The 14169-nt window shown below is 44.6% G+C and overlaps 1 protein-coding gene across 1 annotated transcript in view; it reads right to left on the bottom strand.

Moving 5' to 3' along the window:
• The window catches only part of LOC109884672 (rho guanine nucleotide exchange factor 26), a 90878-nt gene that overhangs the window by 44724 nt on the left and 31985 nt on the right, over positions 1-14169 (bottom strand). The window contains exons 7-10 of the mRNA XM_031795479.1: positions 12583-12735; positions 12364-12493; positions 9773-9847; positions 9518-9607 (exon numbers count right to left, since the gene is read on the bottom strand). Of these exons, the coding sequence (XP_031651339.1) occupies positions 9518-9607; positions 9773-9847; positions 12364-12493; positions 12583-12735 (448 nt within the window). The remainder of the gene's footprint in view (positions 1-9517; positions 9608-9772; positions 9848-12363; positions 12494-12582; positions 12736-14169) is intronic.

Genomic DNA, 14169 nt, shown 5'->3' with positions numbered 1-14169 from the left:
CTGTTCCACTGGCCGTCATTGAAAATAAGAATGTGTTCTTAACTGACTTGCCTGGTTAAATAAAGGTTAAATAAAGGTTAAATAAAGGTTAAATAAAGGTTAAAAACAAAACAAAAAAAAGAACACAAAACATCAACTTGTTTTACTCTGTAAACAACCTACATGTAAACAAACACTGTATAGACTCATAACATGGTTAAAACTAGCATTTTGATATCGTGGATGGTTAGTCCTTGCATCCATAGCTCAGTCTATGAATTTGAAAGATGTTTCTCCAGGCCCTTCCCTCAGCTTTTTAACCCAAGACACAGGCAGAGGGACGCTTTTGTTATTGTTTCTATTTAAGATGGAAATCACATGAGGGGAAGCGGCGCCACGGTTTGTTTTTGTTGACTAACGGAGGACGGGAGCGTTTGGTAAACACATCTGCGGTACATAACCTGCTGTTCTATCACGCCTGCAGTGATGTCAGAGGGGAGAGAGAGTAGCTTCTTTGTTGTTGTAATATCCTAAACGTACCCGGTAGTTTCACCATTAAGGATTCTACCTTTAAAAACAAACCCTTCTGCATGTCAATGCTACTCTCTGGCATGGATTCTTAAGTGTCCATAGTATCTCATAGGAACTTAACAGTTCTTTAGGGTTTACAGTAGTTTAACAGCTATAGACCCACTGGGTGACTAGAGACAGTCATAAAACCCAGCTATAGACCCACTGGGTGACTAGAGACAGTCATAAAACCCAGCTATAGAGACAGCCATAAAACCCAGCTATAGAGACAGTCATAAAACCCAGCTATAGAGACAGTCATAAAACCCAGCTATAGAGACAGCCATAAAACCCAGCTATAGAGACAGTCATAAAACCCAGCTATAGAGACAGTCATAAAACCCAGCTATAGAGACAGCCATAAAACCCAGCTATAGAGACAGCCATAAAACCCAGCTATAGAGACAGTCATAAAACCCAGCCATAAAACCCAGCTATAGAGACAGTCATAAAACCCAGCCATAGAGACAGCCATAAAACCCAGCTATAGAGACAGCCATAAAACCCAGCTATAGAGACAGCCATAAAACCCAGCTATAGAGACAGCCATAAAACCCAGCTATAGAGACAGCCATAAAACCCAGCTATAGAGACAGTCATAAAACCCAGCTATAGAGACAGCCATAAAACCCAGCTATAGACCCACTGGGTGACTAGAGACAGTCATAAAACCCAGCTATAGACCCACTGGGTGACTAGAGACAGCCATAAAACCCAGCTATAGAGACAGCCATAAAACCCAGCAATAGAGACAGCCATAAAACCCAGCTATAGACCCACTGGGTGACTAGAGACAGCCATAAAACCCAGCTATAGAGACAGCCATAAAACCCAGCTATAGAGACAGCCATAAAACCCAGCTATAGAGACAGCCATAAAACCCAGCAATAGAGACAGCCATAAAACCCAGCTATAGAGACAGCCATAAAACCCAGCTATAGAGACAGCCATAAAACCCAGCCATAGAGACAGCCATAAAACCCAGCCATAGAGACAGCCATAAAACCCAGCTATAGAGACAGCCATAAAACCCAGCTATAGAGACAGCCATAAAACCCAGCTATAGAGACAGCCATAAAACCCAGCTATAGAGACAGCCATAAAACCCAGCTATAGAGACAGCCATAAAACCCAGCTATAGAGACAGTCATAAAACCCAGCTATAGACCCACTGGGTGACTAGAGACAGTCATAAAACCCAGCCATAAACCCAGCTATAGAGACAGTCATAAACCCAGTTATAGAGACAGTCATAAAACCGAGCTATAGAGACAGTCATAAAACCCAGCCATAAAACCCAGCTATAGAGACAGTCATAAAACCCAGCTATAGAGACAGTCATAAAACCGAGCTATAGAGACAGTCATAAAACCCAGCTATAGAGACAGCCATAAAACCCAGCTATAGAGACAGTCATAAAACCCAGCCATAAAACCCAGCTATAGAGACAGTCATAAAACCCAGCCATAGAGACAGCCATAAAACCCAGCTATAGAGACAGCCATAAAACCCAGCTATAGAGACAGCCATAAAACCCAGCTATAGAGACAGCCATAAAACCCAGCTATAGAGACAGTCATAAAACCCAGCTATAGAGACAGTCATAAAACCCAGCTATAGAGACAGCCATAAAACCCAGCTATAGAGACAGTCATAAAACCCAGCCATAAAACCCAGCTATAGAGACAGTCATAAAACCCAGCCATAGAGACAGTCATAAAACCCAGTCATAAAACCCAGCTATAGAGACAGCCATAAAACCCAGCTATAGAGACAGTCATAAAACCCAGCTATAGAGACAGTCATAAAACCCAGCTATAGAGACAGTCATAAAACCCAGCTATAGAGACAGTCATAAAACCCAGCTATAGAGACAGTCATAAAACCCAGCTATAGAGACAGCCATAAAACCCAGCTATAGAGACAGTCATAAAACCCAGCCATAAAACCCAGCTATAGAGACAGTCATAAAACCCAGCCATAGAGACAGCCATAAAACCCAGCCATAGAGACAGCCATAAAACCCAGCCATAGAGACAGCCATAAAACCCAGCCATAGAGACAGTCATAAAACCCAGCTATAGAGACAGTCATAAAACCCAGCTATAGAGACAGCCATAAAACCCAGCTATAGAGACAGCCATAAAACCCAGCTATAGAGACAGTCATAAAACCCAGCTATAGACCCACTGGGTGACTAGAGACAGTCATAAAACCCAGCCATAAAACCCAGCTATAGAGACAGTCATAAAACCCAGCTATAGAGACAGTCATAAAACCCAGCTATAGAGACAGTCATAAAACCCAGCTATAGAGACAGTCATAAAACCCAGCCATAAAACCCAGCTATAGAGACAGTCATAAAACCCAGCTATAGAGACAGTCATAAAACCCAGCTATAGAGACAGTCATAAAACCCAGCTATAGAGACAGTCATAAAACCCCAGCTATAGAGACAGTCATAAAACCCAGCCATAGAGACAGTCATAAAACCCAGCTATAGACCCACTGGGTGACTAGAGACAGTCATAAAACCCAGCCATAAAACCCAGCTATAGAGACAGTCATAAAACCCAGCTATAGAGACAGTCATAAAACCCAGCTATAGAGACAGTCATAAAACCCAGCCATAAAACCCAGCCATAGAGACAGTCATAAAACCCAGCTATAGAGACAGTCATAAAACCCAGCTATAGAGACAGCCATAAAACCCAGCCATAGAGACAGTCATAAAACCCAGCCATAAAACCCAGCCATAGAGACAGTCATAAAACCCAGCAATAGAGACAGCCATAAAACCCAGCCATAGAGACAGTCATAAACCCAGCCATAGAGACAGCCATAAAACCCAGCCATAGAGACAGCCATAAAACCCAGCTATATAGACAGCCATAAAACCCAGCTATATAGACAGCCATAAAACCCAGCTATAGAGACAGTCATAAAACCCAGCTATAGAGACAGCCATAAAACCCAGCCATAGAGACAGTCATAAAACCCAGCTATAGAGACAGTCATAAAACCCAGCTATAGAGACAGTCATAAAACCCAGCCATAGAGACAGTCATAAAACCCAGCCATAAAACCCAGCCATAGAGACAGTCATAAAACCCAGCTATAGAGACAGCCATAAAACCCAGCTATATAGACAGCCATAAAACCCAGCTATAGAGACAGCCATAAAACCCAGCTATAGAGACAGCCATAAAACCCAGCTATAGAGACAGCCATAAAACCCAGCTATAGAGACAGTCATAAAACCCAGCTATAGAGACAGTCATAAAACCCAGCTATAGAGACAGCCATGAAACCCAGCTATAGAGACAGTCATAAAACCCAGCTATAGAGACAGTCATAAAACCCAGCTATAGAGACAGTCATAAAACCCAGCCATAAAACCCAGCTATAGAGACAGTCATAAAACCCAGCCATAGAGACAGCCATAAAACCCAGCTATAGAGACAGCCATAAAACCCAGCTATAGAGACAGCCATAAAACCCAGCTATAGAGACAGCCATAAAACCCAGCTATAGAGACAGTCATAAAACCCAGCTATAGAGACAGTCATAAAACCCAGCTATAGAGACAGCCATAAAACCCAGCTATAGAGACAGTCATAAAACCCAGCCATAAAACCCAGCTATAGAGACAGTCATAAAACCCAGCCATAGAGACAGTCATAAAACCCAGTCATAAAACCCAGCTATAGAGACAGCCATAAAACCCAGCTATAGAGACAGTCATAAAACCCAGCTATAGAGACAGTCATAAAACCCAGCTATAGAGACAGTCATAAAACCCAGCTATAGAGACAGTCATAAAACCCAGCTATAGAGACAGCCATAAAACCCAGCTATAGAGACAGTCATAAAACCCAGCCATAAAACCCAGCTATAGAGACAGTCATAAAACCCAGCCATAGAGACAGCCATAAAACCCAGCTATAGAGACAGCCATAAAACCCAGCTATAGAGACAGCCATAAAACCCAGCTATAGAGACAGCCATAAAACCCAGCCATAGAGACAGCCATAAAACCCAGCCATAGAGACAGTCATAAAACCCAGCTATAGAGACAGTCATAAAACCCAGCTATAGAGACAGCCATAAAACCCAGCTATAGAGACAGCCATAAAACCCAGCTATAGAGACAGTCATAAAACCCAGCTATAGACCCACTGGGTGACTAGAGACAGTCATAAAACCCAGCCATAAAACCCAGCTATAGAGACAGTCATAAAACCCAGCTATAGAGACAGTCATAAAACCCAGCTATAGAGACAGTCATAAAACCCAGCTATAGAGACAGTCATAAAACCCAGCCATAAAACCCAGCTATAGAGACAGTCATAAAACCCAGCTATAGAGACAGTCATAAAACCCAGCTATAGAGACAGTCATAAAACCCAGCTATAGAGACAGTCATAAAACCCAGCTATAGAGACAGTCATAAAACCCAGCCATAGAGACAGTCATAAAACCCAGCTATAGACCCACTGGGTGACTAGAGACAGTCATAAAACCCAGCCATAAAACCCAGCTATAGAGACAGTCATAAAACCCAGCTATAGAGACAGTCATAAAACCCAGCTATAGAGACAGTCATAAACCCAGCCATAAAACCCAGCCAGAGACAGTCATAAAACCCAGCTATAGAGACAGTCATAAAACCCAGCTATAGAGACAGCCATAAAACCCAGCCATAGAGACAGTCATAAAACCCAGCCATAAAACCCAGCCATAGAGACAGTCATAAAACCCAGCAATAGAGACAGCCATAAAACCCAGCCATAGAGACAGTCATAAAACCCAGCCATAGAGACAGCCATAAAACCCAGCCATAGAGACAGCCATAAAACCCAGCTATATAGACAGCCATAAAACCCAGCTATATAGACAGCCATAAAACCCAGCTATAGAGACAGTCATAAAACCCAGCTATAGAGACAGCCATAAAACCCAGCCATAGAGACAGTCATAAAACCCAGCTATAGAGACAGTCATAAAACCCAGCTATAGAGACAGTCATAAAACCCAGCCATAGAGACAGTCATAAAACCCAGCCATAAAACCCAGCCATAGAGACAGCCATGAAACCCAGCTATAGAGACAGTCATAAAACCCAGCTATAGAGACAGCCATGAAACCCAGCTATAGAGACAGTCATAAAACCCAGCTATAGAGACAGCCATGAAACCCAGCTATAGAGACAGCCATGAAACCCAGCTATAGAGACAGTCATAAAACCCAGCAATAGAGACAGTCATAAAACCCAGCTATAGAGACAGCCATGAAACCCAGCTATAGAGACAGTCATAAAACCCAGCTATAGAGACAGCCATGAAACCCAGCTATAGAGACAGCCATGAAACCCAGCTATAGAGACAGTCATAAAACCCAGCTATAGAGACAGCCATGAAACCCAGCTATAGAGACAGCCATGAAACCCAGCTATAGAGACAGCCATGAAACCCAGCTATAGAGACAGCCATGAAACCCAGCTATAGAGACAGCCATGAAACCCAGCTATAGAGACAGCCATGAAACCCAGCTATAGAGACAGCCATAAAACCCAGCTATAGAGACAGCCATAAAACCCAGCCATAGAGACAGCCATAAAACCCAGCCATAGAGACAGTCATAAAACCCAGCTATAGAGACAGCCATGAAACCCAGCTATAGAGACAGCCATGAAACCCAGCTATAGAGACAGCCATGAAACCCAGCCATAGAGACAGTCATAAAACCCAGCTATAGAGACAGCCATGAAACCCAGCTATAGAGACAGCCATGAAACCCAGCTATAGAGACAGCCATGAAACCCAGCTATAGAGACAGTCATAAAACCCAGCTATAGAGACAGCCATGAAACCCAGCTATAGAGACAGCCATGAAACCCAGCTATAGAGACAGCCATAAAACCCAGCTATAGAGACAGCCATGAAACCCAGCTATAGAGACAGCCATGAAACCCAGCTATAGACCCACTGGGTGACTAGAGACAGTCATAAAACCCAGCTATAGAGACAGCCATGAAACCCAGCTATAGACCCACTGGGTGACTAGAGACAGTCATAAAACCCAGCTATAGAGACAGCCATGAAACCCAGCTATAGAGACAGTCATAAAACCCAGCTATAGAGACAGTCATAAAACCCAGCAATAGAGACAGTCATAAAACCCAGCTATAGAGACAGCCATGAAACCCAGCTATAGAGACAGCCATGAAACCCAGCTATAGAGACAGTCATAAAACCCAGCAATAGAGACAGCCATGAAACCCAGCTATAGAGACAGCCATAAAACCCAGCTATAGAGACAGTCATAAAACCCAGCAATAGAGACAGCCATGAAACCCAGCTATAGAGACAGCCATGAAACCCAGCTATAGAGACAGCCATGAAACCCAGCCATAGAGACAGCCATGAAACCCAGCTATAGAGACAGCCATGAAACCCAGCCATAGAGACAGCCATGAAACCCAGCTATAGAGACAGCCATAAAACCCAGCAATAGAGACAGTCATAAAACCCAGCTATAGAGACAGCCATGAAACCCAGCCATAGAGACAGTCATAAAACCCAGCTATAGAGACAGCCATGAAACCCAGCTATAGAGACAGCCATGAAACCCAGCTATAGAGACAGCCATGAAACCCAGCTATAGAGACAGCCATGAAACCCAGCTATAGAGACAGCCATGAAACCCAGCTATAGAGACAGTCATGAAACCCAGCTATAGAGACAGCCATGAAACCCAGCTATAGAGACAGTCATGAAACCCAGCTATAGAGACAGTCATGAAACCCAGCTATAGAGACAGCCATAAAACCCAGCTATAGAGACAGTCATGAAACCCAGCTATAGAGACAGCCATGAAACCCAGCTATAGACCCACTGGGTGACTAGAGACAGTCATAAAACCCAGCTATAGAGACAGTCATGAAACCCAGCTATAGAGACAGCCATAAAACCCAGCTATAGAGACAGTCATGAAACCCAGCTATAGAGACAGCCATAAAACCCAGCTATAGAGACAGTCATGAAACCCAGCTATAGAGACAGCCATGAAACCCAGCTATAGAGACAGTCATAAAACCCAGCTATAGAGACAGTCATAAAACCCAGCTATAGAGACAGCCATGAAACCCAGCTATAGAGACAGCCATGAAACCCAGCTATAGAGACAGCCATGAAACCCAGCTATAGAGACAGTCATAAAACCCAGCTATAGAGACAGCCATGAAACCCAGCTATAGAGACAGCCATGAAACCCAGCTATAGAGACAGCCATGAAACCCAGCTATAGAGACAGTCATAAAACCCAGCTATAGAGACAGCCATGAAACCCAGCTATAGAGACAGTCATAAAACCCAGCTATAGAGACAGTCATAAAACCCAGCTATAGAGACAGCCATAAAACCCAGCTATAGAGACAGTCATAAAACCCAGCTATAGAGACAGCCATGAAACCCAGCTATAGAGACAGCCATGAAACCCAGCTATAGAGACAGCCATGAAACCCAGCTATAGAGACAGTCATGAAACCCAGCTATAGAGACAGTCATAAAACCCAGCTATAGAGACAGTCATAAAACCCAGCAATAGAGACAGCCATAAAACCCAGCTATAGAGACAGTCATGAAACCCAGCTATAGAGACAGTCATAAAACCCAGCAATAGAGACAGCCATAAAACCCAGCTATAGAGACAGCCATGAAACCCAGCTATAGAGACAGCCATGAAACCCAGCTATAGAGACAGTCATAAAACCCAGCAATAGAGACAGCCATAAAACCCAGCTATAGAGACAGCCATGAAACCCAGCTATAGAGACAGCCATGAAACCCAGCTATAGAGACAGTCATAAAACCCAGCAATAGAGACAGCCATAAAACCCAGCTATAGAGACAGTCATGAAACCCAGCTATAGAGACAGTCATGAAACCCAGCAATAGAGACAGCCATGAAACCCAGCTATAGAGACAGCCATGAAACCCAGCCATAGAGACAGCCATGAAACCCAGCTATAGAGACAGTCATGAAACCCAGCTATAGAGACAGCCATGAAACCCAGCTATAGAGACAGTCATAAAACCCAGCTATAGAGACAGTCATGAAACCCAGCTATAGAGACAGCCATGAAACCCAGCTATAGAGACAGTCATAAAACCCAGCTATAGAGACAGTCATAAAACCCAGCTATAGAGACAGCCATAAAACCCAGCTATAGAGACAGTCATAAAACCCAGCTATAGAGACAGCCATGAAACCCAGCTATAGAGACAGCCATGAAACCCAGCTATAGAGACAGCCATGAAACCCAGCTATAGAGACAGTCATGAAACCCAGCTATAGAGACAGTCATAAAACCCAGCTATAGAGACAGTCATAAAACCCAGCAATAGAGACAGCCATAAAACCCAGCTATAGAGACAGTCATGAAACCCAGCTATAGAGACAGTCATAAAACCCAGCAATAGAGACAGCCATAAAACCCAGCTATAGAGACAGCCATGAAACCCAGCTATAGAGACAGCCATGAAACCCAGCTATAGAGACAGTCATAAAACCCAGCAATAGAGACAGCCATAAAACCCAGCTATAGAGACAGCCATGAAACCCAGCTATAGAGACAGCCATGAAACCCAGCTATAGAGACAGTCATAAAACCCAGCAATAGAGACAGCCATAAAACCCAGCTATAGAGACAGTCATGAAACCCAGCTATAGAGACAGTCATGAAACCCAGCAATAGAGACAGCCATGAAACCCAGCTATAGAGACAGCCATGAAACCCAGCCATAGAGACAGCCATGAAACCCAGCTATAGAGACAGTCATGAAACCCAGCTATAGAGACAGCCATGAAACCCAGCTATAGAGACAGTCATAAAACCCAGCTATAGAGACAGTCATGAAACCCAGCTATAGACCCACTGGTGAGACTTCCAAGCCCATCTCCATACCTTGATCTTAAAGTCCAGTTGAGAGTTGATGGTGTACATCATCTCTGTTCTCTCCATGGTACGGGCCCCTTCGTTACACTGACGTACCACCTAAAACACACAGGTATTAGCACTCACAGACACGTGCAGATACACGCAGGCTCACATACAAAGACCATGGGGGAAACACAGGCTCCTTCCTTGATCTCATGTTGAGATGGGCCTTTGACCTTTGACTTGGCATCAATTTGGGTTTGACACCAGTTGACCTCTCACCTTGCTGACTGATTGAAGGGCTTTCTTACAGGCCTCATACTGAGATGAGCCTTTAGAAGCCTTCTGACAAATGACCTGAAAAACAGAGAGAGAGGTCAGGGGTCAGAGCAGATCACACACTGCACACAGTGGCTGTGTACACAGTAGAGTATGATGTCATAAAGGCTGTGTATGCAGTAGAGTATGATGTCATAAAGGCTGTGTACACAGTAGAGTATGATGTCATAAAGGCTGTGTACACAGTAGAGTATGATGTCATAAAGGCTGTGTACACAGTAGAGTATGATGTCATAAAGGCCGTGTACACAGTAGAGTATGATGTCATAAAGGCCGTGTACACAGAAGAGTATGAAGTCATAAAGTAGAGTGTGTGTGAGATCAGCTAGTCAACCACTTATTCCTGGGAGAGGCTTCCAGAACACATCTCTCACTAACACTGCTTTCATGAACACACACACACGCACACACACACACACAAACGCGCGCACAGCGGTTGGAATCATTAAGTGTTACCAAAACTTTCCCAGGGCTCAAAAGCCTCCTACTTCATGGCCTATAGTCCTGCCTGAAACCTCAAGGGAACAACTACAACAGGGAAGGAGAGAGAAGGAGAGAGATAGAACAGTAAGTGAAAACATTAGTAAAATAATTGGTAAAAATGAGGGACCAATGAATGACAGAATGAACAAGCATTTCTAGGTCAATGGAGTTAGGAGCTGAGCTCTTTGAGCCAGTTAAGATGAAGGCTACAACAGACAAAGGCTACATAAGACTAAGGCTACGGTAGGTGAAGGCTACATTAGACTAAGGCTACATTAGACTAAGGCTACATTAGACTAAGGCTACATTAGACAAAGGCTACATTAGACAAAGGCTACATTAGACAAAGGCTACATTAGACAAAGGCTACATTAGACAAAGGCTACATTAGACAAAGGCTACATAAGACTAAGGCTACGGTAGGTGAAGGCTACATTAGACTAAGGCTACATTAGACTAAGGCTACATTAGACTAAGGCTACATTAGACTAAGGCTACATTAGACTAAGGCTACATTAGACTAAGGCTACATTAGACTAAGGCTACGGTAGGTGAAGGCTACATTAGACTAAGGCTACATTAGACTAAGGCTACATTAGACTAAGGCTACATTAGACTAAGGCTACATTAGACTAAGGCTACATTAGACTAAGGCTACATTAGACTAAGGCTACGGTAGGTGAAGGCTACATTAGACTAAGACTACATTAGACTAAGGCTAATGAATCCCAGGAACCGGGATTCGTCGAACCAGGTGATGTTGATCCACTCCTCATGTCCAGTGTTTGTGATAATGCCGTTGCTGCAGATTGTAAGGTGGTTCATTCAAGCTGCCAACAGCTCATCCTAAACAGCCCTTTACTAGGTTAGGACAACAACAATGTTCAGATACAATGTGTCGTTCAAGCGTTGACCAATTGGCATCAAGGTACCTACAGTAACGTGAGCCAGGAAAACATTCCCCACACCAGTACACCACCAGCCTTGTACCGTTGACACCAGGCAGGACCGGTCCATGGAATCATGCCGCTTACACCAAATCCTGACTCGGGATTCGTCAGACCAGACAATGTTTTACCACTCCTCAACTGTCCAGTGATGGTGATGGTGATGGCCACTGGAGCCTCTTCTTGTTTTTATCTGATAGGAACACAGTGATGGTGATGGTGATGGCCACTGGAGCCTCTTCTTCTTGTTTTTATCTGATAGGAACACAGTGATGGTGATGGTGATGGCCACTGGAGCCTCTTCTTCTTGTTTTTATCTGATAGGAACACAGTGTTGGTGATGGTGATGGCCACTGGAGCCTCTTCTTCTTGTTTTTATCTGATAGGAACACAGTGATGGTGATGGTGATGGCCACTGGAGCCTCTTCTTGTTTTTATCTGATAGGAACACAGTGATGGTGATGGTGATGGCCACTGGAGCCTCTTCTTCTTGTTTTTATCTGATAGGAACACAGTGATGGTGATGGTGATGGCCACTGGAGCCTCTTCTTCTTGTTTTTATCTGATAGGAGCCCGGTGTGGTCGTCTGCTGCAATAGCCCATCCGTGACCAGGACCGGCGAGTTGTGTGTTCTGAGATGCTGTTCTGCACACCACTGTTGTACTGTGTCGGTATTTGTGGCCCACCAGTTATCACGGTTCTTTCCATTCTCCTTCGACCGTTCATCAACGAGTTGTTTTCTACCCACAGGACTGCCGCTGACTGGATGTTTGTTTGTTTGTCCCACCGTTCTCTGTAAACTGAGACACTGTCGTGTGTGACAAGCCGAGGAGGCCGTTTCTGAGATACTGGATCTGACGACGATACCACGCTCAAAGTCGCTAAAGTCACTTGTTTGGTCCATTCTAACGTACAATCAAACAGTAACTGAATGTCTTGATGCCTGTCTGCCTGCTTTATATAGCAAGCCACGACCACGTGACTCACTGTCTGTAGGAGCGAACCATTTTGGTGACAGGGTGGTGTACCTAATATACTGGCCGGGGAGAGTATATGAGAGTGTTAGACGTGTGTCCAGTATGTGAGTGTTGTGTGTTGGCTCACATCCATCAGCAGAGGCAGGCGGGTGACTCTCTGCATTGGCAGGATTAGGAAGGAGATCATTGGGAGGTTCCTGCAATCTGGGTGGCCCTCAATACGTGTCAACACCTCCTTAAACACTGGACTCTTACTACTGCTGGGACAGAGAGACAGAGAGAGGGAGGGCAGTCATCAGTCACAGTTCAAAGTGTGTGTGTGTGTGTGTGTGTGTGTTGTACTCACACTAGCCTCTGTAGGGTCCTCTGCTGGTAAACCTCATTGGAGCAGTAGGTGATGTAGGGGTCAAAGTTGGACTGGGCGTGTCTGAACACGATGTCACTGATGTCATCTATAACAACGTTCTGCTGGTGCAGGTCCTCTAGCTCTTTAAAGAACCTAACGAGAGACGGAGACAGAGATACAGAGAGACAGAGACACAGAGAGACAGACAGAGAGAGACAGAGACACAGAGAGACAGAGAGAGACAGAGACACAGAGAGACAGAGACACAGAGAGACAGAGAGAGACAGAGAGAGACAGAGACACAGAGACACAGAGAGACAGAGAGAGAGAGACAGAGAGACAGAGACGGAGAGACAGAGACACAGAGACGGAGAGACAGAGACACAGAGAGACAGAGACGGAGAGACAGAGACACAGAGAGACAGAGACACAGAGACACAGAGAGACAGAGACACAGAGAGACAGACAGAGAGACAGAGAGACAGAGACACAGAGAGACAGAGACACAGAGAGACAGACAGAGAGACAGAGAGAGACAGAGACAGAGACACAGAGAGACAGAGACACAGACAGAGAGAGACAGAGAGAGAGACAGAGAGAGACAGAGAGAGACAGAGAGAGAGACACCGAGAGACAGAGAGAGACAGAGAGAGAGACAGAGAGAAAAAGTGATGGATAAGTAAGTTTTGCTAATCGGAGGTCTGCATGTACACATGATTTAGAACTCAGTGGGAAAACAACAAACACAGAGCATTTAACATCCGATCAGTTCTCCTTCCACACGTCTCAGGAAGGACTAGCATGTCAGAGATGCCATAACAATGGACTGAATCAGCATGATCTGCCTATTTAAGTCATCCACACGCGCACAAACACACGCGCACACACACAAACACAGGAAGTGCATCTGACACCTCTGTCCCGGCTTCGCCATGACATCACAGGAGAGAACCCTCCTGGACCCCCTAAAATAGCCTGGGGGAACCATCAGCAGGTAACACACAGGGCTTCCTCTTCCTGTCGGCATAGGGCAGATGGCCCGCTTTAACGACAAAATCTGGTCCCCACCGTGACATACAGGAAACTGTCACACAACCACAGGAAGTTGACCTTAATCAGTTGGGGCTTGTTTCAACTCATCTGCAGAGCCACCTCATAGTGACCTTCCCCATTTCACAAGAGATGGGCATTTATTATGCCAAGGCAGCAGCTACGCTTCCCGGGGTCCAGCCAAATTAAGGCAGTTTATACCAACAAAAAAAACATGACAAAACATTCACAACACACGGTGTGTCCTCAGGCCCCTTACTCCACTACCACATATCTACAGTACAAAATCCATGTGTACATGTGTGTATAGTGTGTATGTTATCGTGTGTGTGTGTTTGCGTATGTATGTGTGTCTCTTCACAGTCCCTGCTGTTCCATAAGGTGCATATTTATATGTTTTAAAATCTGATTCCACTGCTTGCATCAGTTACTTGATGTGGAATAGAGTTCCATGTAGTCATGGCTCTATGTTGTACTGTGCACCTCCCATAGTCTGTTCTGGACTTGGGGACTGTGAAGAGATGTCTTGTGGGATAT

The sequence above is a fragment of the Oncorhynchus kisutch genome, linkage group LG18 (genome assembly GCF_002021735.2).
Source record: "Oncorhynchus kisutch isolate 150728-3 linkage group LG18, Okis_V2, whole genome shotgun sequence".
Lineage (NCBI taxonomy): Eukaryota > Metazoa > Chordata > Actinopteri > Salmoniformes > Salmonidae > Oncorhynchus > Oncorhynchus kisutch.
This window is presented reverse-complemented; position numbering and strand designations above follow the sequence as displayed.